The 25,112-nt window shown below is 51.9% G+C and overlaps 11 protein-coding genes across 11 annotated transcripts; 5 read left to right on the top strand and 6 right to left on the bottom strand.

The window, feature by feature from the left end:
* Nucleotides 1-1,334: 1,334 nt before the first annotated feature.
* ACRALDRAFT_205316 (uncharacterized protein) lies at nt 1,335-1,745 on the bottom strand (the record flags this gene model as incomplete). Its single annotated transcript, XM_071021667.1, has 5 exons — nt 1,335-1,365; nt 1,432-1,532; nt 1,587-1,609; nt 1,645-1,659; nt 1,721-1,745. 5 exons carry the CDS (start codon nt 1,743-1,745, stop codon nt 1,335-1,337), a joined length of 195 nt encoding a protein of 64 aa, XP_070879814.1.
* Nucleotides 1,746-1,772: 27 nt separating this feature from the next.
* ACRALDRAFT_205317 (uncharacterized protein) lies at nt 1,773-4,914 on the top strand (the record flags this gene model as incomplete). The annotated part of the gene is made up of 21 exons (XM_071021668.1): nt 1,773-1,810; nt 1,843-1,865; nt 1,928-2,015; nt 2,099-2,246; nt 2,315-2,329; nt 2,379-2,412; nt 2,504-2,559; nt 2,610-2,676; nt 2,743-2,799; nt 2,833-2,993; nt 3,096-3,109; nt 3,180-3,190; nt 3,232-3,246; nt 3,280-3,325; nt 3,386-3,467; nt 3,596-3,625; nt 3,910-4,033; nt 4,073-4,111; nt 4,164-4,239; nt 4,273-4,746; nt 4,905-4,914. 21 exons carry the CDS (start codon nt 1,773-1,775, stop codon nt 4,912-4,914), a joined length of 1,608 nt encoding a protein of 535 aa, XP_070879813.1.
* Nucleotides 4,915-5,021: 107 nt separating this feature from the next.
* Nucleotides 5,022-7,377, bottom strand: ACRALDRAFT_2015749 (uncharacterized protein; the record flags this gene model as incomplete). The annotated part of the gene is made up of 21 exons (XM_071019815.1): nt 5,022-5,071; nt 5,115-5,131; nt 5,160-5,297; nt 5,375-5,397; nt 5,439-5,477; nt 5,539-5,721; nt 5,760-5,773; nt 5,800-5,878; nt 6,015-6,069; nt 6,131-6,279; nt 6,315-6,337; nt 6,412-6,441; nt 6,470-6,487; nt 6,541-6,601; nt 6,712-6,770; nt 6,802-6,930; nt 6,997-7,069; nt 7,103-7,178; nt 7,223-7,248; nt 7,288-7,331; nt 7,365-7,377. 21 exons carry the CDS (start codon nt 7,375-7,377, stop codon nt 5,022-5,024), a joined length of 1,299 nt encoding a protein of 432 aa, XP_070879812.1.
* Nucleotides 7,378-7,466: 89 nt separating this feature from the next.
* On the top strand, nt 7,467-9,464 carry ACRALDRAFT_1059470 (uncharacterized protein). The gene is made up of 5 exons (XM_071016036.1): nt 7,467-8,236; nt 8,287-8,427; nt 8,481-8,534; nt 8,610-8,783; nt 8,849-9,464. Exons 1-5 carry the CDS (start codon nt 7,712-7,714, stop codon nt 9,119-9,121), a joined length of 1,167 nt encoding a protein of 388 aa, XP_070879811.1. The 5' UTR covers nt 7,467-7,711; the 3' UTR covers nt 9,122-9,464.
* Nucleotides 9,465-11,038: 1,574 nt separating this feature from the next.
* Nucleotides 11,039-12,156, bottom strand: ACRALDRAFT_1073508 (uncharacterized protein). Its single transcript, XM_071018107.1, has 3 exons — nt 11,956-12,156; nt 11,634-11,798; nt 11,039-11,524 (listed from the first exon to the last, which is right to left on the bottom strand). The coding sequence occupies exons 1-3, from the start codon at nt 12,030-12,032 to the stop codon at nt 11,407-11,409; spliced, it is 360 nt and encodes a 119-aa protein (XP_070879810.1). The 5' UTR covers nt 12,033-12,156; the 3' UTR covers nt 11,039-11,406.
* A 463-nt stretch (nt 12,157-12,619) lies between these two features.
* On the top strand, nt 12,620-15,250 carry ACRALDRAFT_2093144 (uncharacterized protein; the record flags this gene model as incomplete). Its single annotated transcript, XM_071022620.1, has 3 exons — nt 12,620-12,751; nt 12,816-15,028; nt 15,082-15,250. The coding sequence occupies 3 exons, from the start codon at nt 12,620-12,622 to the stop codon at nt 15,248-15,250; spliced, it is 2,514 nt and encodes an 837-aa protein (XP_070879809.1).
* A 371-nt stretch (nt 15,251-15,621) lies between these two features.
* ACRALDRAFT_1066762 (uncharacterized protein) lies at nt 15,622-16,117 on the bottom strand (the record flags this gene model as incomplete). Its single annotated transcript, XM_071017382.1, has 2 exons — nt 15,622-15,860; nt 16,012-16,117. The coding sequence occupies 2 exons, from the start codon at nt 16,115-16,117 to the stop codon at nt 15,622-15,624; spliced, it is 345 nt and encodes a 114-aa protein (XP_070879808.1).
* Nucleotides 16,118-16,560: 443 nt separating this feature from the next.
* Nucleotides 16,561-17,214, top strand: ACRALDRAFT_1066763 (uncharacterized protein; the record flags this gene model as incomplete). Its single annotated transcript, XM_071017383.1, has 2 exons — nt 16,561-16,761; nt 16,870-17,214. The coding sequence occupies 2 exons, from the start codon at nt 16,561-16,563 to the stop codon at nt 17,212-17,214; spliced, it is 546 nt and encodes a 181-aa protein (XP_070879807.1).
* A 535-nt stretch (nt 17,215-17,749) lies between these two features.
* On the bottom strand, nt 17,750-19,361 carry ACRALDRAFT_2024697 (actin; the record flags this gene model as incomplete). The annotated part of the gene is made up of 6 exons (XM_071020249.1): nt 17,750-17,980; nt 18,050-18,821; nt 18,891-18,921; nt 19,004-19,059; nt 19,217-19,247; nt 19,355-19,361. 6 exons carry the CDS (start codon nt 19,359-19,361, stop codon nt 17,750-17,752), a joined length of 1,128 nt encoding a protein of 375 aa, XP_070879806.1.
* Nucleotides 19,362-21,322: 1,961 nt separating this feature from the next.
* Nucleotides 21,323-21,946, top strand: ACRALDRAFT_1066765 (uncharacterized protein; the record flags this gene model as incomplete). The annotated part of the gene is made up of 1 exon (XM_071017384.1): nt 21,323-21,946. One exon carries the CDS (start codon nt 21,323-21,325, stop codon nt 21,944-21,946), a length of 624 nt encoding a protein of 207 aa, XP_070879805.1.
* Nucleotides 21,947-22,334: 388 nt separating this feature from the next.
* On the bottom strand, nt 22,335-23,561 carry ACRALDRAFT_2039346 (mitochondrial 54S ribosomal protein uL5m; the record flags this gene model as incomplete). Its single annotated transcript, XM_071020954.1, has 3 exons — nt 22,335-22,445; nt 22,553-23,252; nt 23,320-23,561. The coding sequence occupies 3 exons, from the start codon at nt 23,559-23,561 to the stop codon at nt 22,335-22,337; spliced, it is 1,053 nt and encodes a 350-aa protein (XP_070879804.1).
* Between the last annotated feature and the right edge of the window lie 1,551 nt (nt 23,562-25,112).

Here is a 25,112-nt window from a genome sequence, read left to right as displayed (position 1 = left end):
CCTATGTATACATACTCTATTCGCCCCCGAGTGCCAAAGGTATTCTCCGGCGGTCAACATCCAAGGTTTCCAGACTGACATGAATGTCTGACATGGATGATATGGATGGGACCTACCTAAGCCGACAACTGAAACACACAGAGCGGACTGTCTCCCGGTACAGGAGGGGAAAGCCAGAGTGTCATCGGCCACTCCCTTGTCTCAGGTTTATACGATGTCTCTCTCTCTCGAACGCTCGATATGACTTCGCTCAACACTACTCCTTTGAGATCACAGAGAGCTGGAGGCCATGCATCAACAAGAGACTTGCTTGAATCAAGCGAACGTTGTATGGCTCCCGCTGTCGCGGAAAGGCCCGTCTGGCGGCTTGACGAAGGGACTAATACGTTGGATGCAAATTGGAAATGGCGGGGGATGAACCCCCAGGCTTACTTATAACGTGCGCCAGAAAGAATTCCAGGAGTCTCAACGGTACATGAATGCATACATAGTACGCCCGCCTAGGTACTACAACTTGGCTTGATAGGACTGGCGAGAAAGACTTACTTACCTAAAGCTGGATGCAAAGTCCAAAAGTCCAACAGACGAAACGGAATGGCAACGATACGACCGCCAACGAAGGCAGGTGTTTCCCAGCTGAGCGGAGCGGTCAACGAGTAGTCAACGAATTTTTCGGACATTCTCCTTCCCAAATCCCGCAGGGCATTGGCCGCCTTTCAAGCATGGCCTGCTACATTGATGGGAGTTGTATAGGGGAAATGCGGCCGAAGGGGCAAGGGCAATGAACCAAGCATTCCACAGGAACACTGCTTTCGCGAGCGACGATCAGACCCTGATTGTCGCCAGAGAAATCATTGATATCAAAGCAAGAACATCACTCTTTTTAAAAATCCCCCTCTGTGCTCAAAGACCTCAGGCACTCAACATGCCGTGGTCGATTCTGGCAACCCACCGTTGTGCTTGCATCTCCATCCGTCGTCCTGGGACCGATCCCGTCACGACTGGATGATGGCAGTGATCGGGTAACGGGAAGACCAGGAACCGACAACACTGACTGACGATGAACAAGTGGGTCCTACCTATCCGGCCCTTTCAAACCCCGAGGCCCTTTGCAAACTGGTTCCTCACCTATCCTGATCTCGAACCCCACCTCAGCCAATTCGCCTCTCTTTGCCTATTGTAACCACATCGTCTCCATCATCATCATGCAAACGGTAAGGGAGCAACGTGGTGGTCAAGGAACAATAATATTGACAAGGGGGCCTGAAGAGCTGAAAAGATCCGAATGAGGGCATCTCGACGAGTTTTTCATCATATATCACTTTCAAACCCTGTCAGTAGAACGATAGGGAAAGTGGGATGTGGCTTTATCCTTTGGAGATTGGTCCGGGGGATTTAATCCATGCTCCCGGGTAGATCTGATCTAATCACATGACGCCTGGCTGCACGGGCCCGTCCCAGCCCCTCTCCTCAGTGCTACCAGGGTCATCCCGTTTCACCGGAATTGAAAATATGATCGCCAGCTTGGCAGTCTGTGCAGTGGGTGAGATGAATCAAGTACACTACTTAGGTAATCCTCAATCGACTTTTGGAGAAAGGCATGTGGAGTCTTATCAGTGGGAAGTGCTCGATAATACAACGTACGAAGTACAACGGCAACTAGCAGTTTTTTTTTGTCCCTGCGACGTTCAACGGTAGGTACGTTGTACGTATAACGTACATGCATGTACACGGTGTACTATCATATCAATACCTTGCATGCACTACCACCAATGCCTTTGCGTCCAGTTATGGCTGCAGACTATAAATCGTGCAAGCTAAGACACTGTCTTACTTCTCAAGCTTGGCTCACAACGACGGTTACTGTCAGATCCAGACTCTTCTCCCTACCGAGGTATTGTGATACTTACTGAACGAGCCTCTTGAGGTAAAGTCCCCACGCCTGCCAAAATCGCCACTCATCAGCTCTCCTCTCTATGCGGCACCCGATTAGGAGAAGAGCACAACTCCATAAGGTAAACACTGCCTGCTTATGGATATTCCGCCCAGTTAAGATAGGTACATTGTAGGTATCAGATATTACTGGACCATGTCACAGCCAAGACCCTCTCCGTCCACTCCGCCTGCCTCAAGCACCTGAGCAGCTGCACAAGCCGAGACAACGACAAGATGGCTCTGCAGGGAATTGTGAGGTGCTTCCTGAGATGTTACGCAAGGGCCAGTTGTATCTGGTCGGAATATGGCATGTGAGTGGTGTTAGACCCGACCAGACGCCGTAAATACGTTGTAGGTGACTGCACAATCTTAAACGCAGGCCCAGCCGGAGATTGTAGAATGAGAATGGCTTGCCCGAGCGATGCTGAAACAACCTTGGGTAGTATTCCGGGGCGGAGTATTCAGGTATTTGGATATGTAACTTAAGGATTATGTAAGTTAAGAATTCGATAACACACCTATGCCTCTAAGGCTGAATGGGCGTATACGTTGTACATAGATGGCACAGGTACTACGAAAAACCATTATGCTTTGATCCCAGCACTGTACATACATAAGAAATCCGTGTGTCTTGCCTCAGTTTATCATACGGCTTGTGTACATATGCAGGTTAGGTGATATGGGTGCAGATGTCTGGCACTGGCCGATTCCAGTCTCAGATCCGTCAATGTCAGCGGCACCGTTCACGAAACGATCCTTGGTTATTTTTTCCACTGCGGAATAATCCGGAGAGAAACACACCCGTAGTCCTTGCGTGGACTAGAGACTGTCTGTTCCCGCTGTCCACGCTTTGGTACAACGTACGTGTGTACGTTGTATACGGTCGGGGTGACTGAGAGCGGGACGGATCGTCCATAGTGGATTTCTTTGTCGCGTTGTATGGGAGTACCGGTATTTGTACGCCCCCTGTTCGGTATTTGCTGTCCACTCAATCTATTTTTGGAAGGTTACGCGACCGCGTGCATAAGCAAGATCTTGGCTGTAAATGTTACGTACCTGTACACGTTAGAGTAGGTAATCAGGATTACGTGATGTATGATAAGGTCACGTGACTAGGGTATAAGGATTACGTGGTGTGTGTGATAAGGTCACGTGACTAGGGCATCAGGATTACGTGGTATATGATAAGGTGCCTGGCGTAAGGACATTATATATTCTTAATACCTTAGGGTCAATGAATACAGAGGCAGAAACAGTAGTGATTTAGTGGCTTAAGACATCTGGTTTTGGTTGCAGAGATTGAGGCTTGTCGTGAGGTATAGGTACGCAGCATATGCGGCCAAGATCTTACCTATGCACGCGGTCGCGTAACCTTCCAAAAATGGATTGAGTGGACAGCAAATACCGAACAGGGGGCGTATAAATACCGGTACTCGTTGTATGGAGTGAGATTGCCATACTCCGTGGTGTACCTACCATCCAACCCCTGTTTAACTGTCTGCGGTGTACTTGCGGGTCCAAATAAACCAATGGTATCACGACAATAAGCGGAGTAGAGTACAAGTAGATACATTGAGAGCAGGGATTTTTCTATGTAAAATACAGGGGTTTAGATGTACCAAACCAGGGGGACTCAGTATCCTGTCAATCCACCTTGTAGCTCCTTACCAACAAGCAAGCAACTGACCGCGTCAACAACTTTATAGGAACTGCCTCCCACGCAGCGTACGTTATATACTTCGTACGGCTGCTTTAAGCGTAGGGCTAGTATAGGGGCGTTGTACGTTATACGTTACACGTTATAGTTGTTATCTTAACCAGACCTATACGTTATTGATTGGATTATATAAGGCCCGCGTGTGTTAGTACTGGTACGTTTCGAGAGGATTCATTACTTGCCTAATAAGGCAAGTAATGCAAGTACCTTTAACACAATTAAACAGGGGTTATATGGTAATTCGTTGTACGTTGTAGACAATACCGTACATGTACCGAACAAACGTTGCACTTTTAATCTCCAATTCGCTTACGGAGCCAATCCAGATGCAGAATTGCCTCTGGGACTTGAAACCTACATACACTAGGTATGTTGTACTTGGTAGAAGAGGAGCACCACTCAATGCTGACCGAAATGGAGCTCTGTTTGAGAAATGGCAAGTATCTAGGCCTAACAGCAGTGTCGCCAAACAATTGATCGTCTCGTGACTTTGAAATGGAGAATTTCTAAGCCCCCATGTTGTTCGAATTGCGGCGCAAGAGTGCTGATCCCTGGCATGCCCACCGTCGTATCAAGCCACTTGATGGGTTTTTACCTCCTACCAAATGACTGACCCGCAGTCAGAGTAGTGCACGGGAAAGGGGTTTGGGCGAGCGTCTCATATTTTCCCTTCTTTCTTACCGCTATCCAGTTCAAAATGCCATTCCAAACATCGGTGTTTCTTGCTGCCGGACCAGGGATTCACGTGCAGTAGCTCCCCATATTGATCGCCGGACAGATCGGGTTGACCGAAACTCTGGGACTGTGCATACCGGCGTCAACCAACACCTAGGCACGCAGTACAACGTACATACGTTGTATGTAAGTGCCGCCTTTGGGGTCAGGGTTACAGTAGTATTAATAATCCCACCGTTGTCTCGTGGGGTCGCGTCGGGATTCCCCATTCAATACGCTGTACACTTGGCTCCACAAGAACCATGTAACGAGTGGCTATTCAGGTACCTACAGTACGAATACTTGTACGTTGTATGTAATGCGAAGTACAACACAATGTATTGTAATTACAGTGAACTCGGCAGGAAACAATGGGGATGGTCGGTTTAAAGATCACTACCTATCGGGACCTACCCAGTTCCAGCCACTACGTATACGTTGTACGTTGTATTCGTAACTGTTCTCTTCTTCGCGTTGTATATGTATAATAGGAGTACTCGTATAATAGGTAATTATGCATGCATACTGAGCACCACAGTCTTACCTGATATTCTGTCACATATAATATTTTCCGGTAAGTAGGTAGTGCCAGTTAAGTCGATGGTCGAAGACCAAGGTAACCTAAGCCCGCGCAAAGTCTCCAGGATCGACTTTTTTAGGGCAGAAACGACGATCGAATTCTGGGATAGAATGGACTAGAGCGCGCTTGTTTCATTCGTGCACTTTAGCTACCCGAAGGTATGAACACTGTTGACCTTGTCGAGTCTTACAGACATAGGTATGTACACAGCACAGCACGTACCTATGTATACTCATCATCTTTGCCGCCCGAACGTCTGCCGAGTACGAAGTACGATAGACACCCCAGTCAAAGAGGAAGACGGTCACACGGCGGGGAGATCTCCAGCTATAGATACGCAACCCCGAGGCCCTGGTTTTGTCATTGGCCCAGGTCACATAATCATGCTTAGAAAAGCGGCGCTTATAGAGCGAGCGTGCCTACGATACATACATTGGACGCGGACTCGGTTCTTGAACACGGGTTACACGCAACTAATGGAAGGTCAACCACATGAAGTGAGGTTAAATTCGCCTCAAACCAGCAAGATAACTATGGGGTGATTGTTCCGTCAGGCCTGAGTTATTGTGTATAAACGGCCGGTTTGCAGTACCAAGTAGATGTCCCTACAGTACAGCCAGTTGGGCATCGCATTGTCTTGTAGTGGCTTGCGATACATGTACGAAGTAGGGCAGAGTCTACAGAATATATGTATCTTCTCTCTTTGGCTTTCGACGAGTAGAAACGAGGCCCTCCAAATCGCAACATACAACGCACGAACATAATGCGATAAGTTCTAGGCCAGTCAGCAGGAATTCTACGCGAGAGACATACTTGTCGAATAACATCTACGATCTCTCCCCAGATGGCTCACATAGTTGTACATACTGGTCGATGAAACGAAGAGTAGGGCAGGCAGAGTTACCCCGGGGCGGTGTGCGAATGTTGGTAGTCTGGTTACCGCGCATGTGTCCGGCATGTAATATAGAATAAGATACCTACGTTGCATCGCAGTCTTCAGGTATATACGAATATATACGTACAGTGGCTGCCTACCTGCCTACCTATAGACCTGCCGAGAAAATGTACCTGCAATTCCATGCCTATGCGGGCCTTGAGCAACTTGACGCTGGCAGACAAGCCACTGTACTGGTTAATCAGGGAGGGCCGAATTACATAACTCTCCTCCCGTTTAATTACTCGACTTATAAGTGCGGCTATTATGCTGTTCGGTATATGGGAAAGTACGTTGCATGCCTTTGAAACTGAAACGAGAATTGATACGTTGTAAGTTGGTACCTAGGTAGGCATAGGTATCTGGACTCGCTAAGTGGTTACTGCCGCTAGCCTTGATCTGATCTAGCGGAAAATCAATAACAGGGATTACACAATGGCCTTCTTGCCGTCCCCGCCTTGGAGTCTTCACAGTGGAGCCCGAGTCGTATAGTGGAGCCCGAGTTTCCGGCTGGGTCCGCCCGATTTCAACGCACATTGCTCCGAAGGTTAGCCAGTATCACTGTATCATACAACGTAATGTACACCACCCCATACAAAAGATCTCTCTATCACTTCGGTCACGTCTATATTTGTATTTTGATGGTTCTTATTATCTCACTGTCAGCACGTCCTGTTTGTCTGTTTTGGGCTTCGATGGTGGGAGAAATAGAAAGAAACAGCTGACCGTGGATGATTCTGTTCCCGGCGCTGGCTAATCCGGGGGTCCTAGACGTTGTACGTTGTACAACGTACATACCTAGTTCGGCTCGGATTCGTTCCGCGAAAAGACTTTGCTGCTTTGCTGGGCGAAAACGGCCACCAGTGTGCAAGGGCCGTGGGTGGTGAGGGCTCAGCCCCGTCATGTCTCTCCTAACACAACGAGCCTGGTCCTGGTCGCGGCTATCCCTTAGCTGACCTTGCCATGAAAAAAATAAGAACTCATCAAATTTCTCCTCATTGTACATATGTACAATGTACTTGGACCAGCCAATGAGCATGAGATGTCCACCTGGCGAGGTACAACGTATTTGAGCTTAAAAAAGCCTCCTTATTGTAGGTACGTTGTAGACGGTACCATACTTCCCTGTTAGCCAATAGGAAGCCTCAACTATGGGCCGGGGAAGTGGGGGTCTGGGTATTAGAAGCCACTAGGCAATTTATGTACAATGTACGTACTGTACCTGTAGCTCATAGCTACTGAGTACATGGTTATTTCCAGTCATGATCATGGGGGCTTTCAACTTGACCTGTACCTGACTTAGCAGAGAGGCGGCTGGCCTTCGAGACTCTCGATATCCGACTGTTGCGTACGAGCCCTTTGCTTTTTCTGGCACCCCTGTCTGCTGTGTCTCTAATGCATGGCAACCTGGCGGGTCAGATCTCCCGGGTCTTTTCCAATCGCCTGGTGCCCTCAATTCAGATCGACCCCAGTTTATCTTCCACTCATGACCGGCATACGTAGATATCTTGTTGTAGTACGAAATATATATTCACTTGTGCAACCCCCGGATGCACACCCAAACGATTTCCCTCAACCCAGATCACGCACATTTGTATCTCATCCCCTACCTTCTAGGCTGTTCTTTTCCCTATTCGAGTTGATGTTTCAACTTCCCTTCTGATACGTCCCCGTTCCTCGAACCGAAGGAACGAAATCTGGGGTCTTCTACTCTCAACCATACCGGTCCATCAGGTTGATATCAGCCTACCTCGAGAAGATGACACCTTCCTCTCTCACAGTTCACCATTGGGGTTCCTGGCCTCAACAACACCACCCAGGGTACGGCATGATGGTCGGCTTGTCTTACTCCCATTACGACACTCGGGCCGTCAGTTCGTCGCCTATGGTCCCCTCAACGATGGTTCCTCATTACGTTGCACCACCGGTGTATGATATACCGCCCTTGAAGTCGCCGCACTACTCGGCCCATCACCAGTACTCGTATCCTCCCTACGAACCGCCGGCTCTAACAACAGCCCATCCTCCCCGTGTCAACGGCGGTCCGTTGCAGGAGCGCCCAAGCCCAAACCTCCAAATGGCGCCTACAAGACCGCCGCCTCAGGAACACCGACAAGAAAGCCCCTCTTCGCGAAGAGGGTCCCTCCCTCCGCTGACCGTCCCACATCCCATGCACACTAAGGACATCATCTACAACAAGCCGATCAAGACTGAAGGCGTGGATTTCTCGACGCCGGTGGATGTGATGATGAAGGCTTTGCAAAAGACCAATGCCAAGGACGCGGTCGCCATAGCCGTCGCCTCACCCGGTTCGGACGGCTCAAGTGCCAAGGGCGAGCCGACACCACCGCCACACGTAGGTCTTCCACCAGATGTATCGGCGGGCCCGTATTAACATGCCTCCAGGATGGCTCAAATGGCAGCGCAAGAACAGGGACGGCAAAGGCCAAGCGGTTCCACTGTCCCTTTGATGGATGTAACAAGAGCTTCACTCAGAGCACACACTTGGAGACGCATAAACGAGCGCATACTGGAGAGAAGCCTTATGTACGGTTCATCTACACCCGGTATATGCCAGACAGAATGCTAACCTGCTATAGCTTTGCTCATGGCCCGGATGTGAACGGCGCTTCTCCCAACCGGGGAATCTCAAGGTTAGATGCCCCTTAAAGGTCCTCGCTGCTATTCATAATTTTGAACCAAGACCCACTAACATGAGTTCAACACAGACACACTACCGTCTGCACACTGGCGAGCGCCCTTTCCGGTGCGAAAGCTGTGATTCAAGTTTTGCGCAGCGCGGAAACCTGAGGGCGCACATGTCCACACACAGCAATGTGAAGCCTTTCCTGTGCAAGCTTGAAGATTGCACTAAATCTTTCACTACTCGGGGGAACCTCAAGGTAAGCCGGCCATCATGTGATCTCGGTCCACAAGGCAGCCAACGTATCTAACTGATCGACTATAGAACCATCAGAACAAGTACCACAAGGAAACCATCTCGCAGCTTATAGACTGGATCGTTTCGGTCGAGGACATCAACAGCCTCTCGGAAGAAGATCGTGAGCTGCTATGGTACTTTACCAACATCTACAAGAACAGCAACAAGGGCATCAAGGGCCGCGGACGGGGTCGAAGGGTCAGCAAGGTTCGCATGGGCAAGGGCAAAATGGCCTCTGCCGTCGAAATGCACAAGTCTAATGCCCTTGGCTCGCCTCTGACACGCCTAGGATTTACTTGACGAGCCCGCGCCACCGACTTAAAATCGTTTCATATTTTCCCCCACCCCCTTGTCTCTATAACGAATCATGTGTGCTTGGGTGGCATAGCGTTGTTTCTGGAAGGATTGGAGTCTGATTCTGCATCTGATTGTTTGGGGCAATGACGCGACAAAAGGCTGCTGGAGGACGTCTACCGGGAAAGAGGGCCCGGTTGGAAGTGTACGACTTGATGGACACGAGAATCGAGAATGCGATGTTGTTTTGAAAGATATCCAGAACGTCTGCTTGTACCGAGCGGCGTATGTACCCTTGTCGTTTAGGCACTTAATTGAATACTTACTGCTTTCTTTGGCCTTCGTTTCCCACCTTTTTCGTTACGTTGCATCAGAGCGCTGTCTCAGCCAGGAAGGCTCATGGCGACACTGGCCTTCACCGCCGTTCACAGCACGGTCTGAGTGGAAGGTTTTGGGGGTTTTGGGCCCAACAAGTGGAGGATTGAGCGCGGAGATACCTATGCGGGCCAATATACATAATGTAACCCTGCAACAGGTACTCGGATTCTGTACTTGAACTTACCTGAGCCATTCGATACCTGCAGGTTATCACCGAGCTGACAACGACATCGATAACGAGTTACACACCTTCCTCAGTACTTGCTTATTTCTGCCGATTCCTGTATAATTTTCGGGTTCAACTTGCTTTATTGAGTGCTCCTGGTGGGCAAAAGCGAAAGTGATGGATCATAACAGCTTGTAACCCTTACCGACGACGTACCACGACGTTTTGGACCCCCATCCATATTCGTCACCCGGTTTCCGGGACAGTGGACGACCCAGCCACACAAAGTGCCGGCATTCATTAATAGTAATTACGCACAGTGCAGAGTCTGGTGACTATACTTAGTAAGCAGTGGCCAGGAGAAAAGGTGGGGTGAGGCGTGGGAGTGGACGTGGGGGGACAGTTGTGACATGAGATTTCCTCGGCCATCAAGATCCGACCGCCAGGAAGAGTCCAGCTCTATCAAGCCAGCTGGCGCACAAAATTCATCCAACTTGGAATGCTTATGGGGACGAAACAGCCAGAATGTGAGATGGTCGAGGTGGCGACGTTTGATATATCTTGAGTCCAGGATTCCGACGCACATGTGTAATTCGAGGGAAGCAATAATAATAATAAAAAAAAAAAAAAAAAAAAAAAAAAAAAAACCTCCATTCGGCGGTCATAGGAGCGACCTGGAATTGACAATGGCGATGTAGAAGCCGTATTTTGGCTTTTGTATGCCATACCTGTATACCCATTTCCGGCATTCTCCGCGTCAGCTACATGAAATGGAGGCGTCTCTCGGGGCCAGGTACAAAACGGAAGGGGGGTGGAAGACATCGCATCAAGGGCCCTGACATACGCCAAGTGGTACAAATGCAATAGGTATGATCTTCTCAACGAGGCACAGGTGCTGGAGATACTACAGATCGGGGTCCCAGGAGCGAGTGGCCATGTGGGCAGCGAACAAAGCTAGATGCTGACATGGGACAGAAGCATTGCCCTTTCGTTCTGGAATGTCGGTCGTTGCCGTAGGGCAGTGGAAGTGCCGGATGACTTCTAGACGTTGCCTGCCCCGGCGCTCGATTCCAACTTCAGCCGTCGTAGCTTTCGAAGCAAGAAGCTGTGAGGAGATGCGACGTTATCCGGTGAAATCGACCTTCGTCCGTCCACCCGGCTGATGTCAGTATACGACCTTCCCAACCTTCATACATGTTGAAGCTGCTAGCGGACAACCTGACACGCGCAAATACAGGCTGGTGCACTCTAGGATACAACCAAACTGTCCCTTTTCAACAGGCCCACACAGATAATTACAGGCCTCCTCTGGCCCCTCGCCTCGCTGCTCTTTCAAGAAACTAGCGGGCGTTTCCGACGACAATATAGCAAAATATATGGTTGTCTTTGTGGGACGGACGCGGCCGGATTAGCATGTTGGCTACCTTGCTTTATTCCGGGGTCGAGGGACGGCGGTGTAAAAGGGACGTCATGTCCTAGCCTGATGGCTGAGGCAACAATACCTTCGAATTCCCAATTTGGGTCCCTGGCTGCAACGAAGAACCATGTCTATGGTACCTTTCCTCAACATCTTTCCAGACGCTTGGCTGGCATACTAGGACTTGTGGCCCCGATTTTCCAACTCAGGGTGGAACTTAGCTTCACCAAGATGGGAACCAAGGGCATCGAAACAGCAACCTGTAAGGTTCGACTGCGCGAGAAACCCGGAATCATACGGGCCACTTGGGTCTGCAGACGCAATATCCTCTTAACCCCCATGGAGGGTCGAGACGAACAAGATGTGGTCGCCACCCTTGAGCTCATACAACTCCTCGCCCTCAAGCTCCCAGTCTGCATCATTGATGAGGACAAGGATGCCCGGTCGGCTATGTGGCTACTATTAGTCCAGACTCTTGATTTTTGAACGATAAATGAGGAGAAAGCCCCGCCACCCCAGTAAAGGCAGATAGGAGATAGGAAGGGTAAGTGGCGTACATGTGCTCGTCTAGGACGAAAAGTTCCTTGCGAGAATCCTTCATGAGATTCTGGCAAACATAGTCGACCAGGAAAGCGATATTGGTTGGCTTTCCATCCTTGGTGATCGCAGGAATCGATACATCGTATCGCCGCTGGTCATCAAATAGCATCTCCAGACCCCCTCTGTGACGGAGCGAGTCAGCGAAAGGTACGTGTTAGCAAGAGGCAACCGCAATGTCCTGTGTTGACCTATGATGGGAGTGGCGATAAGAACAGAGGCAAGTGGTAATTAGGAGGTTTGTCGAAGTAATATGTTGCGCAGGGTCTTGGTTTCACTCACGAGAACTCGATAGTGAGGGAAAGCTGGTCGCCGGTGGTGGCATTTGCCGTTGGGTCACTTGATGTTTGGACTGTCATTGTGGTTTCTGTGAGCCCTTGGGTTCAAGGGTAGTGCGTGATCGACTTGAAAGGTATGTCAGCAACTGCATCTAGATATATTCACAGATGCTATCAAGCCATTGCGCGGCAGGTGAGGTTTGAGAGCCTGACGTGGGTTGCCAAACACGTACGTGAGGGGCTTAGAGATAGTGGTAGATTACATAATCATTGGTTAGTAACCACTTAGATTCCTGTCCTGGTACGGTACAGTTCGTTGTTGACCGTTACTGTACCCCGCCATGATACTCCGTCCTGTTAGCGGGGCACATCGCAACACTGGACTGAACACAAATCACCATGTAGGTATAGGTACCTCCTTGCGAAAATTCAACGTCACATCTAAATCTGCCTGCCGTGAACCAATCAGCGAATGGTTTGCGTTGGATCTTGAGAGTCATTCGATGAAGTCTCACGACGAAGCACCTTCCCAAGCTACCCCGTTTTTCACTTTACGTACTCACCCCCTTGCCAGTTGAAAGAAATAACTAACGCTTCTTGAACTTGATTCCCCTGGCGCGCCGGAAGCATTCTCTAGATCTACAACGCCCAGAATTGCCTAGGCCGCCATGACCGGTCCCCAGGTCCTCGCTGAGTACCTCTCAACCGGCGCCAACAGACACACAGCGGTTGCGGATTGGAGTCAGTCAGGGACTCTAGCCTATGGCGCTGATTCTAACATTGCAGTGTGGTCTCCATCGGTGAGTTGTGCATGTCAAGCCCGTCTCACTCTGGGACAGCTGACCTAACAGGTGCTGGTATAAGGCGGAGAGCAACATCGGTATCACTGCGATATTGAGCGGCCACAAGGATGTAGTCAAGGCCGTCAAGTTTCTTACTACTGGCAGGGAAGGCGATGCCGCCATCCTACTTAGTGGCTCCGATGATCGCACCTTGAAGCTTTGGTCACTGAACTCCGATCTCAGGAGTGGCGTGTGCCTCCAGACCATGGACGACCACACGTCTCCCATCAACTGCATAGGCGTCTTGCGGACTCGGAATCCATCTACCCCTGTGCTTGTGGTTTCCGGTGCGGCAGACGCCACTATTAAGATCTGGTCTCTGAGCGCGGCGAATCAGCTACAGCTCTTACAAACGATCAAACCGAACCCCAAGTTCCTTCCTCTCGCGCTTGCTCTGACGGCACTGGACGATGACGAGGACGTCTTTGTCTTAGCGGCCGCCGGTACCAAGGATATCATCCAGATTTTCCTGGCTGACGCAGCTGGGGAAGCAACGCCCGAGTTCACCCTGCAGGCGACTTTAACCGGTCACGAAGGCTGGATCAGGTCCTTGGACTTCGCTCGGGAGAGCAGCGATGCCCAGAGCGACATTCTCCTTGCCTCGGCCAGTCAGGACAAATACATCCGCCTCTGGCGCTTCCACCGGGGCAGTGACCTGCCTGTCCTGTCCGCAGATTCAGACCCCTCGAGGGGCGCATTCCTCCCTGGAAAGTCGCCATCTAACAAGGCACATAGACTGCGTTGCGCCAACAAGGACCTTTCCGTCACATTCGAGGCGCTGCTGTTGGGCCACGAGGACTGGATCTACAGTGCCAAGTGGTTTAATCATGGTCCCGGAAAGCTCCAGTTACTCTCCACCTCAGCCGATAACTCGCTGGCCATCTGGGAAGCCGAGCCGGCATCTGGCATCTGGGTCAGCGTCGTGCGTTTGGGCGAGATAAGCAGGGAGAAGGGCGCGACCACGGCAACTGGCAGCATTGGTGGTTTCTGGACCGGCTTGTGGGGACCGGACGGCAAGTCAGTGGTCTGCCTTGGCCGGACAGGAAGCTGGCGCCGCTGGATTTACAATGCTGAACATGACCAGTGGCAGCCTGCCATTGCCGTCAGCGGCCATACGAAGCCGGTAACTGGCATTTCGTGGTCAAGAAACGGCGACTACATCATGTCGACAAGCGCAGACCAAACCACACGCCTCCACGGGCAATGGAAAAGGGAAGATCGCCAGACGTGGCACGAGATGTCGCGGCCCCAGATCCATGGTTACGATCTGAACTGCATTGACACCCTTGGCCCCTCCCAATTCGTCTCAGGTGCCGACGAGAAGCTGATGCGGGTCTTCAGCAAACCGAGAGCGGTTGCCAGGATGCTCGGCAGGCTGAGCAACTCTAGCGATATTGATGTCCAGGCCGCCGATCTCCCCGACGGAGCGAACATGCCTGCCCTCGGCCTATCGAACAAGGCCATCGATGCTGTGGATGACGATGCCGAGATCGATCCTGGCAAACCACATGACCGAGACTCGGTTGATCCTGCAACTATCGTCCGGAAATCGGCGCTGGAAATCGACCATCCCCCGTTAGAAGAGAGTCTCTCGCGCCACACGCTCTGGCCCGAAATTGAGAAACTGTACGGCCACGGATACGAGCTCTCGTGCCTGGCGGCGAGCCATGACGGTAGGCTTATCGCCAGTGCCTGCAAGGCAAGCTCGCTAAATCATGCCGTTATACGCATCTTCGAGACGGAACGCTGGACAGAGGTCAAGCCACCGCTCCAAGCGCACAACCTCACAGTGACACGACTTCGTTTCTCCTCGGATGACAGATATCTGCTCAGCGTCGGCCGGGACCGTCAATGGGCTGTATTCGAGAGAGACGCCAATGATACTCTGAGATATGAGCTAGTCCAGATCAATCCGAAGGGCCACAGCCGGATGATACTGGATGCGGCGTGGGCTCCTTGCGACCAACCTCGCGTCTTCGCAACGGCCGGGCGAGATAAGCGTGTCAAGCTCTGGGGCTCAGGAGGAAAAGACACGGACGGCAAGATCAACTTTACACAGCAGGCGGAAATCACCTGTGATACCCCAGTTACTTCGGTAGATTTCCTTGGGCAACCGGTCCTCCAAGGCAGCGTTGTCCTAGCATTAGGCACGGACGCCGGCCGGATATCCCTCTATAGAGTGACCGTTTCGTTGGGAGACACTCAAGCTTCCCAGTTACTCCAGCTACCAGATGAGTGCGTTTATTCTCACCCTTTTGTACCGACCTGTTTGTATTAACCGCTACTAGGCTCTGTCTCCCCAAACCGGTCCTGCAACTGGCATGGCGCCCAAGCCGCGGGGCGGAAGAAAACGAGCGGAATGAGGCACAAGAGCTCGCGATTGCCGGAGAGGATAGCTCTTTCAGGATATACCGTTTCCTTGGCCTGGAACCGTTGGCATCAGGTGACGAGTTGTAAGGGGCCGTTCCCTTAAGGAAAAATAGGGTATTATTAGGATTATGTCGATACGACTAGATAAACTGCAGGTGCCTGCTCTGCTTTATGGCAAATCCGTGCCATGCGAGAAGAACCAGACCAAAACGCCGCCCGCTGCCAGAAGGACCATTCCATGCGGGTTATGCCGTCCTCGGCTCTAGCGCCGCGGCTCTATGTAATGTTCGTCCATTCATACATCCACCTCGTGTATGTACATGTGTGTACAGGTTTCTCAGGTTTCTCTTCGTCCTGTAGTGTAGGTATTTATTTTCACACCGGTCGCATCTTAGGTGTTCATGGACCATGCAGGGCCATGGAGGAGAGTCGTTTCAACGGATGTTCTTCCCCGAACTCTATAGTTCCCGCGCAACAGTCTCGACGGCATCGGCTGCCAGATCAGCGGCAGTCGTGGTAGCCGAGGCGATAGCGTGTTGCAGCACACTATCGGCAGCGCCCTTGGTCAGCTCCACGACGTCGACGCTCTCGCCGTGCATGTAAAACCACGCGCGGCCGACGATGAAGAGTAGATGCTGCGGGAGGTACAGAACAGTGGCGATGAATGTAAGTCCGGCGAGGAGGAAGACGATGGTGTCTGCGAGACGAGAGCAGACGGCAAGTCAGCGGGTGAGTTTCCACAGTGGCCGGAAAACAGTCAGAAAAGAGGTAGAGAAAGATCTTGCTTCCCCCTTTTTTTGTCCTTTTCTTTTCCGTCCAAAGTAGGTGGCACATGAGGAGGGACATACACATAAAGAACTTTTCCCAAGGTGTGAACATGTAGACGGTATATGTGACCTCGAACTGGTACTGCTTGAGGTGCAGCCAGCGGCCGAACGAGGTGAGCATGGACATGGTGGGCGGGCCGGTTGGAACTTCGGGATCGAACAGAGGGCGGTTCTGCCTGTTACGGAGCGGAGAGGTAGATGTAATAGCAGTGCGTATAGGGAACCGATCGTGGAGGTGCGTAGAGGGAGAGTTGATCAGGCGGTGTAACGAGGAACTTGCGAGGAAGATCGCGTCGCGGATTTCGTCGGGTCCAGCGAAAGGGGGTTTATTCCAAAGGGGAAACTACAATGTGGTACGAGTCGGATGTAACGGATGTGGCTAAGCTGAGAGGAAAGGCAGGGGACTTGTGTGGCTAAACTACTAAGGCGCAAAATTAGAAGATGTGATTGGATACAACATCGTTTTGTCACGTCCATGCTATGTGGCGCAACAGGACCCCATCCCAATCCGAAGCTTACCTCGATACATTCCAAGTTCAAGCTGAAGGTGACGATGGCCCGACGCACGAGATGAGATTCCTCGCCCGCCACCTCCAGAAATCCGTCCATGGCATCTTCGGTTTTCCCAGGGCCGCTGCGCCCCTGCAGCTGGCTCTGTTCAGCACCTCGGCACTCGCCTTGAAGCAGATGCCGTCCCGGCCCAAGCCGCCCCCAGACGACGAGATTGAGGAGTCGTACCTGAAAGGTAGCGGCCCGGGAGGTCAGAAGATTGTATGTTTCCGCCTCCCCTCCAACGACATCCTTTCTCTTTGCCCACCCGCCTTGTGACGGGGGCAATGCAATGTCTTTACTAACTTCTTCCCTTGGCGCACCATTCAGAACAAAACCAGCTCCGCGGTCCAGCTGAAGCATATCCCCACCGGTATCGTTGTCAAGTCCCAGGCTACGCGCTCGCGCTCTCAGAACCGCAAGATCGCACGGCAGATTCTAGCGGACAAGCTTGATGTTCTGCTCAATGGCGAGCAGAGCCGCTCCGCCATTGTAGGAGAGGACAAGCGCAAGAAGGCGGCCAGCGCGGCCAAAAAAAGCAGACGGAAATATAGAAAACTCGAGGCGGCGGCAGAGGGCCAGGCCCATGATCCGGAAGAAGACACTGGAGCCTCCGTGGGACCAGGTGACCGTGACTTGGATAGGGAGTCAGGCGCCGATGCCAGCAAGCCTTGAAAAACCCCCGCGTCGGTGACTTGTCAATCTATTCACTGGGCCCATGTACATCAAGCATCTCGCATCAATCTTTGAATGGCTAGTTTCGACGACACACTTCTATACGGCATACTAGTAGTAATCATGGCAGAAGAACGGGAAAAAAAGGACCGACAACTAAGACAGTTGCTGTAGCCGCAAGAACTAAGAATAGCCGAATAGCCGAAAGCAATATGTATTGGATATTCAGCCTTGGGTGACGAGTCCACTCTTTACCGTGCAAAGTGCACCCCTGCTACATAATACGGACGACATCGTCTGGGAGAAACGCCCGACCCCAACTTTTTTGACCATGTCAAAAACATTTTGTAGATACGAGACCTGCCTGTGACGAAAGCACATGGATGGTGGCTTCGTACCGGTCGCGATCTCGGTGGAATCGGCGCATTTTTGCGGGAAGGATGGGAGTACAGGTTGGTTTGTTGTGTGCTGACGCGAGCGTTAGATAGGGAAAAAAATCATGTAGAGGAAAGGAGTCGAGCCATCTATCCATACCTTAGAAGCACTTGCGGTGGACGATCGAGGGACCGCTCTCGTCGTACTCCTGCTTGGAGATCCACATTTGCTGGAAGGTGGAGAGGGAGGCCAGAATGGAACCACCAATCCAGACGGAGTACTTGCGCTCGGGAGGAGCAATGATCTTGACCTTCATGGAAGAAGGAGCAAGAGCAGTGATCTCCTTCTGCATACGGTCGGAGAGGCCGGGATACATGGTGGTACCACCAGACTGAGGGTATCGTCGTCAGCTTTCTGTCTGTGTCTGGGTTATGGAATACAGGCTTTTGCATATGCTTACCATGACAATGTTGCCATAAAGATCCTTGCGGACATCGACATCGCACTTCATGATCGAGTTGAAAGTGGTGACGTGGATACCGCCGCTCTCCAGACCCAGGACGGAGGGCTGGAACAGAGCCTCGGGGGCGCGGAAGCGCTCGTTGCCGATGGTGATGACCTGGCCGTCAGGAAGCTCGTAAGACTTCTCCAAGGTGGAGCTCTGGGCCGCGGTCTGAATCTCCTGCTCAAAGTCGAGGGCAACGTAGCAGAGCTTCTCCTTGATGTCACGAACGATTTCACGCTCGGCAGTGGTGGAGAAGGTGTAGCCACGCTCGGCCAGGATCTTCATGAGGTAGTCGGTCAGATCACGACCAGCCATGTCGACACGGGCGATGGCGTGGGGAAGGGCGAAACCCTCGTAGATGGGGACGACGTGGGTGACACCGTCACCGGAGTCGAGGACGATACCGGTGGTACGACCAGACGCGTACAGAGACAGGACGGCCTGGATGGAGACGTAGAAGGCAGGGGCGTTGAAGGTCTCGAAGACGATCTGGGTCATCTTCTCACGGTTGGACTTGGGGTTGATGGGAGCCTCGGTCAGGAGGACGGGGTGCTCCTCGGGAGCGACACGAAGCTCGTTGTAGAAGGTGTGGTGCCAGATCTTCTCCATGTCATCCCAGTTGGTAACGACACCGTGCTCGATGGGGTAGCGCAGGGTCAGGATACCACGCTTGGACTGGGCCTCGTCACCAACGTACGAGTCCTTCTGGCCCATACCAATCATGATGCTATTCGAAACGTGTTAGAGAACGGTATCGCGATCGGCTGCGTGTGGCCTAGTCGATGGTGGAACATACCCATGATGGCGAGGACGACCGACAATGGAGGCTGCGAGATGTCAGTGGTACGGATTTTAGAAAGAGATTTGACGCAACGTCAAAAACCCGTTGAAACGACGAGAGGCACTTACGGAAAACGGCACGGGGCGCATCGTCACCGGCGAAGCCGGCCTTGCACATGCCCGAACTGAGGTTTCGTTAGCTCTCGCCCTTTTGATGGTATTTTTTCTCCTTGTTCTTGAAGCCATTCTCGATTCTCGGATACTTGGGAGAATACCGAAGCTCCGCCTGATCCAGAAGTCTGTCGAAAAAGGGGGTGGCTGAAGAGGGGGCCAGAATCTTACCCATTGTCGATAACGAGGGCAGCGACTTCCTCTGTAACAGAATTTTCCATCAGCAAATGATCTCATCGATTGTATGTAGAGGCGGATAATATTTGATGATGAGATGGACGGGTTTGGGCATCCATCGACAAAACTCACCTTCCATTGTGAATTACGTAGTTTTGTGTTGGGGGGTTTGGGAATGGGGTTGGAGAAGAGCCAAAAGATAGCTGATGGAAATAAAGTCAGCAAGGCGCAATTCGAGATATTAGTAGGGCCGAACAATATGTGTACTGACAGTGAGGTTGGTGGGGAGGGGAGAGGGCCAAGTTTTGGGAAGACACGCGGAGGTGGATGTAGATGGGGAGGTGAGGTGGTTGAAAGGGAAGGTTGTTTTATGGGGTGGAGAGTGGAAGCGGTCGAGGCGCACGCACCTGGGCTGTGGGCAAGTTGGCGGAGGGGGAAAAGGGTAAGTGCGAGGTGGAGGAGTGGGCAGGAATTAGGACACCGGGATTACCTTATGTTGGCTGCCTTTTTTTGCTCTGTCTCCTGGCTGGACATCGGAGAGTGCGGCTTATTGGGCTTATTTGCGGGTGGGGGCCGGCCATGGACAAGGCGGTGCGCAGCTAAACGTCGTGGTGCGCCACACTAGGGGAATTCACTTGCCGCATTTATTAGGGTACCTAGGTAGGTCCACCAAGAACGAAGGACGGGCTTGCATAGGTAGGTGTGTGCTGGTGGTTGGAAGTTGGGTTCTTCGACAAGCATCTGGAATGAAGACTGGCCTGACGGGCCAGATGCATACCGTTTTCCACTAGGCTCTACATTAGAGTTGGATTGTTCGCCGCCCTACTATCTAGGTAGGCACTCCTCTTGTTGCCTTGGGTGCTACCGGTCTCAACAACGACACGACACGTACACGCGTACGTGGATAGTCGACCCCCGGGAGGAATACGACCATCGCAAGGTGCGTCATGGTTGGTCCGACAAGAATAGATGGCACCGCGTGCTATGTGGAGAGATCACTACCTAGGCAGGCATCGGGATCGGACGTTTATGCACAACAAAGTTAGGCATCATCCGTCGCCTTGACTACTCCATGTCTGCAAGGCTGTCATGATGTGGACTTTGTTTTCCCTCACTTCTCATGGCGCGTTTCCGAACGAAACCCCGCCTACTCCGAGTGTCTCGGCCTTGTCATTCCACTGCCAGTTATTCCTCCGGATCCTTCGAAATTCTAGGGGGCGTTGGTCTGTAACAAACGCTCCGACAAACAGGTCAGGTCGATTCACACACTGATTCCCTACGAAGTATTCAACTGCGGGAGCTGGGGAAACAGCGGTTCTTCTTGTTGTATTCGTAGAGAGCTCTGGGATACGAAGCACCTCCCAATACGAGTGCCTAATTGTGGCAGAAGTTACTCCGTAATTAGTGACGTGCCTAGAAGCAGCAATGAGGGGCATACGGATAGTGGGGTAATTCATCAGCACTTTGCAGTCAATCAGGTGCTGCACTGTATCGTGGAGGTGCCGAACCGTTTAGCATCATCGGCTTGCGTAGCGGTCGACGTGCACCTCTGAAATGAAATCATCATATACGTATCCAGCAAGTTTACGAGTTGCCAACGCAATATCCAGGGCCATCTCACAATTTCTCTCAAACCCCTGCAAGAGGTCAGGGGGTAATCTCAACAACTTCATCTGACAAGATGGCCAAAGCTCCCCGTTTCTCTCTCGGATCCCATCCTTGATGGCCGGCTCATCACGTGACTCCGCGCTAGCCTTTTTTGCAATCATTTCTTCTTGAAGCTTCCAGAAAAAGTAACAAAGCACAAGTCACTAGAATGACAAAAAAATAAAAAAGAGCGAGTGAGGATCGGGGTGAATATCAATATTCAACAACATTCAAAAGCCAACACATTCAAAGAATTGGGATTTCGAGGTCAGAGAAGAAGAAACAATATCGAGTCTTTTTATTCAATCCTTCATAGCCACAAGTCCGGGGAAGGAGAGATTTAAACACCAGCCGCCGATATCCCATACTGTGGTTATCATTATCGTCATTTGCGCTTTGACGAGTTGTCATATTATACCTCAGAGCCCATTTCAAGTCAACAGCTCGCCAAGAATGGACAAAAATCTCACTCGGCTTCTCAAGTGGAGCATTGAAAACCAAACCAAGGGGGATAATGATGAGTCCCGGCCGGCCACCACGCTCACCCCAGAAGCCATCGCCTCTCTGTTTAGTGGACCATCAGAGCCCGAGCTCATGAAGGCCGCCATGGAGGCCATCCAAGACCCAGAGGTTACGCTCGAGAACAAGCTCATCGCCTTTGACAACTTTGAGCAGCTCATCGAGTCCTTGGACAACGCCAACAACATTACAAACCTCTCACTCTGGACACCCCTCCTCGACTGCCTCGACCACGAGCATGCCGACTTGCGCCACATGGCTGCCTGGTGCGTCGGCACTGCCGTCCAGAACAACGTCCCCACCCAAGAGCGCCTGCTCGCCATGGGCGGCGTGCCGCGCCTGGTCGCCCTCGCAACCCGCTCCGACGAGGAGGAGGCCGTCCGCCGCAAGGCCATCTACGCCATCAGCTCTGCCGTGCGAAACTACCAGCCGGCCATGGACGTCTGCACGGATGAGCTGGAAAAACAGGGGTATTCTGGAGGGAAGATAGATTCGCAGGACATGGATGCGGTGGACGAGGTGATGAACTTCCTCAAAGCCAAGGTTACGAAGGCTTGATCTTGGCATGGGTCTTTCTGCGTTACGGGAACTTTAGGGGACTCGAACGGGACGGGTCAACATGGGGGGTCAACACGGGACGGCGTTTGGTTCGATGTCATGATTTGGAGTTGCTTGCAAAAAGGACTGACGATATGGGTTATGATTTATCCGAGTTACAGACATGAATAAAGCACAAATAGATTCTGGATTTTGATTCGAGTACTGTCCTCTCATACACATATACACAAATCAAGCCCTTGTTTTCCATGTGCCTCAAATGAAAGTGTGATGGTACAATTCGCGGCGTACACGGACGTCTATGTATGTAATGTACAGGAAGGAATTTGCCGAGATACATGGTGGGAAGCAAGGTGGACCAAGATATCATCTACGTAGGTAGGTAGTCTCAGTGTCGGACCTTGCCATAGAAGGGGAGCCCCAGAGCCTGGAACAGGAGTCTCGCGTGCCTGTCTGAAGTTGCCGTGGTTTGGATCGCGATCCGGCAGCCTGGGACAAGCTATTACCTAGTCAGTACAGAAAAAAAAGAGAAGAGAGAAAAGCTGCCTAATCAGGCAGATGCCAGGCAAGCAACGGGAAAAAGGAGAAGAAAAACCGATCACTTACTCGGGCGGGGTAGATATCCCAGTTGACGGCGAGCTCGGGGAACCAAGCCATGTCCTCGGGCCGCAAGCCGATGCCCAAGTTTCCATTGCCGTCACCCGTGGTTGCCTTGACGCCAGGCCACTCCTTGATCTTGGGCAGGACGAGGTGGATGAGCTTGTCCACAAACTCGTACGCCTGGTTACCGTAGATGGTCGTTTTGACGCCCACACGGTCCCCTTCCTTGACTTTCCAGTTCGCCACGCTGTCCTTCATGCGCACCGTCGTCGGCGTGTTACCGGTAACGGCCTGGATGACGGACCGCGCCACGGGGAGCATGATGGGAATCTTGGCGGCCTTGGGCATGAACGCCGAAATGGAGACGGCCTTGATCTCGGGAATCTGGCGGAAGTTGATCTCCTTCTCGAGCAGGTCGAGAGATGTGGTACCCCTTGGGCCCCGGCGGGGACGGTTCTTGTGGTATGGCGACGAGCCATCCCACTCCCGCAGCCGCTCGGGCGTGGGCGTTTCCGGCGTGCCGGGGATTTTGTGGCTATAAGCGAGGGTCATGAGGTCGGATGCAATAGTCGAATCGTAGGTCTGCTTCAGGCGGGGGTGGTTGAACGGGCCAGGGACGAAATTTCGCGCTGTCGGGTCGGACGAAGGCGGCGACTGAATAGGGTGCAAGGGGCCACGATCAAACTTGGGTGGGTGGTATTGGAATCTGTTTTTTTTTTTTTGTTAAGGCTTGCTCTGCGGTGGTCTCCTAATAGGAATCGATCAAACGTTACCTCTTGCCGGGAAGTTGCTGTGGCCTCTCGGCGACACGCTTGGTCGTATCGAATGCTTGTACGATGGCATCGTCAGGCCCCGGGACGGCAAAGGAGCTGGCCTCGAGATCGGACAGCTCAGGATCTGCAGCTTCTGACGACGACCATCGTTGGGCCACTGTCTGGAGCGATCTCGGCCTCCATAGAGACCGCTGTGCCCGAATCGTCCGGGCTATCTGTGTTCCCTCGCGCATAGTAGCCATGGTTGTGCGACGCTGTTAAGAAGCTGGTAGATTAGAGCATTCTTTGGCGTTTTTGATGCCGTCGCGATCCTCAAAAAATCAATGGACCCGAGCTCACGGACCACCTTGGCTTTCTTTGCTGCTGATGGGTACTTCGCGAAGGTACTGACACGGAATTGGTGCGTTACGCTTAGTCAGGAGAATGTGTGGCTGTGTTTGGCGGCTTCGCTGGTGCGCGATTAGTAAACACCGGACTTCGACGGAATCAGCAGTAACTTCGTGCAACGAGCCGCGGAATCCGTATCGTTTCTCCGGACGAGGCTGTGAGTGAACGTCTACGTACGCGCAAGTCACACATTAATAAAGAGTTTCCCTTGGCTGACAACCAACTCAAGCTTGTAATTGAAGGTGACATTACTCTACAGCCGTGGGGGGATAGACAAGATGAGATGGGACCAGTGGGGAGGGGGAGCGCATTATACTGATTGGACGAGACCACTGTTGACCAGAGTGCAGCACGAGTCCAATGTCTTCTATCCAGGATGCCTTCCGAGAGAGGTCCCTGATATCTCTTGTGATCTTAATAAACTGAGATGCCTTGGACTTCACATCTTCTGACCAGGCCATGATATACCGTAAGCTCGTACATAATTCAACCGGTCTGAGCACATCTAGTGACCAAGATTATGGCACCCCAGCCCCTTCGTCGACACGTAACCCTACTGCGTCAGCGTATTTGAAGTTAAGGCGGTCCGCGTAATGTGACCCCCGATCGCATCGCGACACCTGGCTGGTTACTAAGCCCCGCTACCATGCGGTTAGGCACCCAGCTTTGCTGTTCAAAGGAGTTATGTACTGGCAAAGTGTTGCCTGGTATACGTAAGTTGCTATCGCGTCGTCGTCACAGAGCAACGTACTCGTGATGGGTTTTGATCAGGTGTCGAAAGGATTGAACGTGTGGACACAGAGTCGTAAGACTGCAGAGGTGTGTTTCCGAATACAGGACGCGAGGGCAGATAAATGCAAGGTCCGACGTTGGACTGGTCAGACCTGCCACGAACGGAGATACCAGGGACCACATGGGACGACCCACTGGTCCCTGGACCTGCTGCCGTATTATTAGGCACTTCTTACTTACTAAGTAGGTACCTAGGTAGGTAGGTACTGTTCGACATCTCGACGACTAAAAGTGACGTATAATTTGACACTGAGGGCACCCGGTGAAAGTATCTTTTAAGGTACCGCATTTGTACCTCTGTAACCCGCTGGAAACCCTGTAATGCCAAGTATCAATATCCTTAGGTACATGTGTGTAGGTCTTGCTTCGGCCCCTCCGCCGGACACAATCCGTGATCACCATACCCCGCCAACTCCTTGCGCGGGATTCAATCCCACATGAACGGGCTTTGCTCCCATCCTGCGGCCTTTTCGAACTGAAAGTGATGGCTACTACTTGACACTTCGCACTTGCACTTTCTGTCGAGGTGCTGCTGGTTTTACAAAGTACGAATAATCACTCCTTCATTTACCATTGCCCGCAAACGTCCTGGGTACACGTACACGCTTAGAAGA

Source organism: Sodiomyces alcalophilus (assembly GCF_042370955.1).
Source record: "Sodiomyces alcalophilus JCM 7366 unplaced genomic scaffold ACRALscaffold_1, whole genome shotgun sequence".
Classification (NCBI taxonomy): Eukaryota; Fungi; Ascomycota; class Sordariomycetes; order Glomerellales; family Plectosphaerellaceae; genus Sodiomyces; species Sodiomyces alcalophilus.
This window is presented reverse-complemented; position numbering and strand designations above follow the sequence as displayed.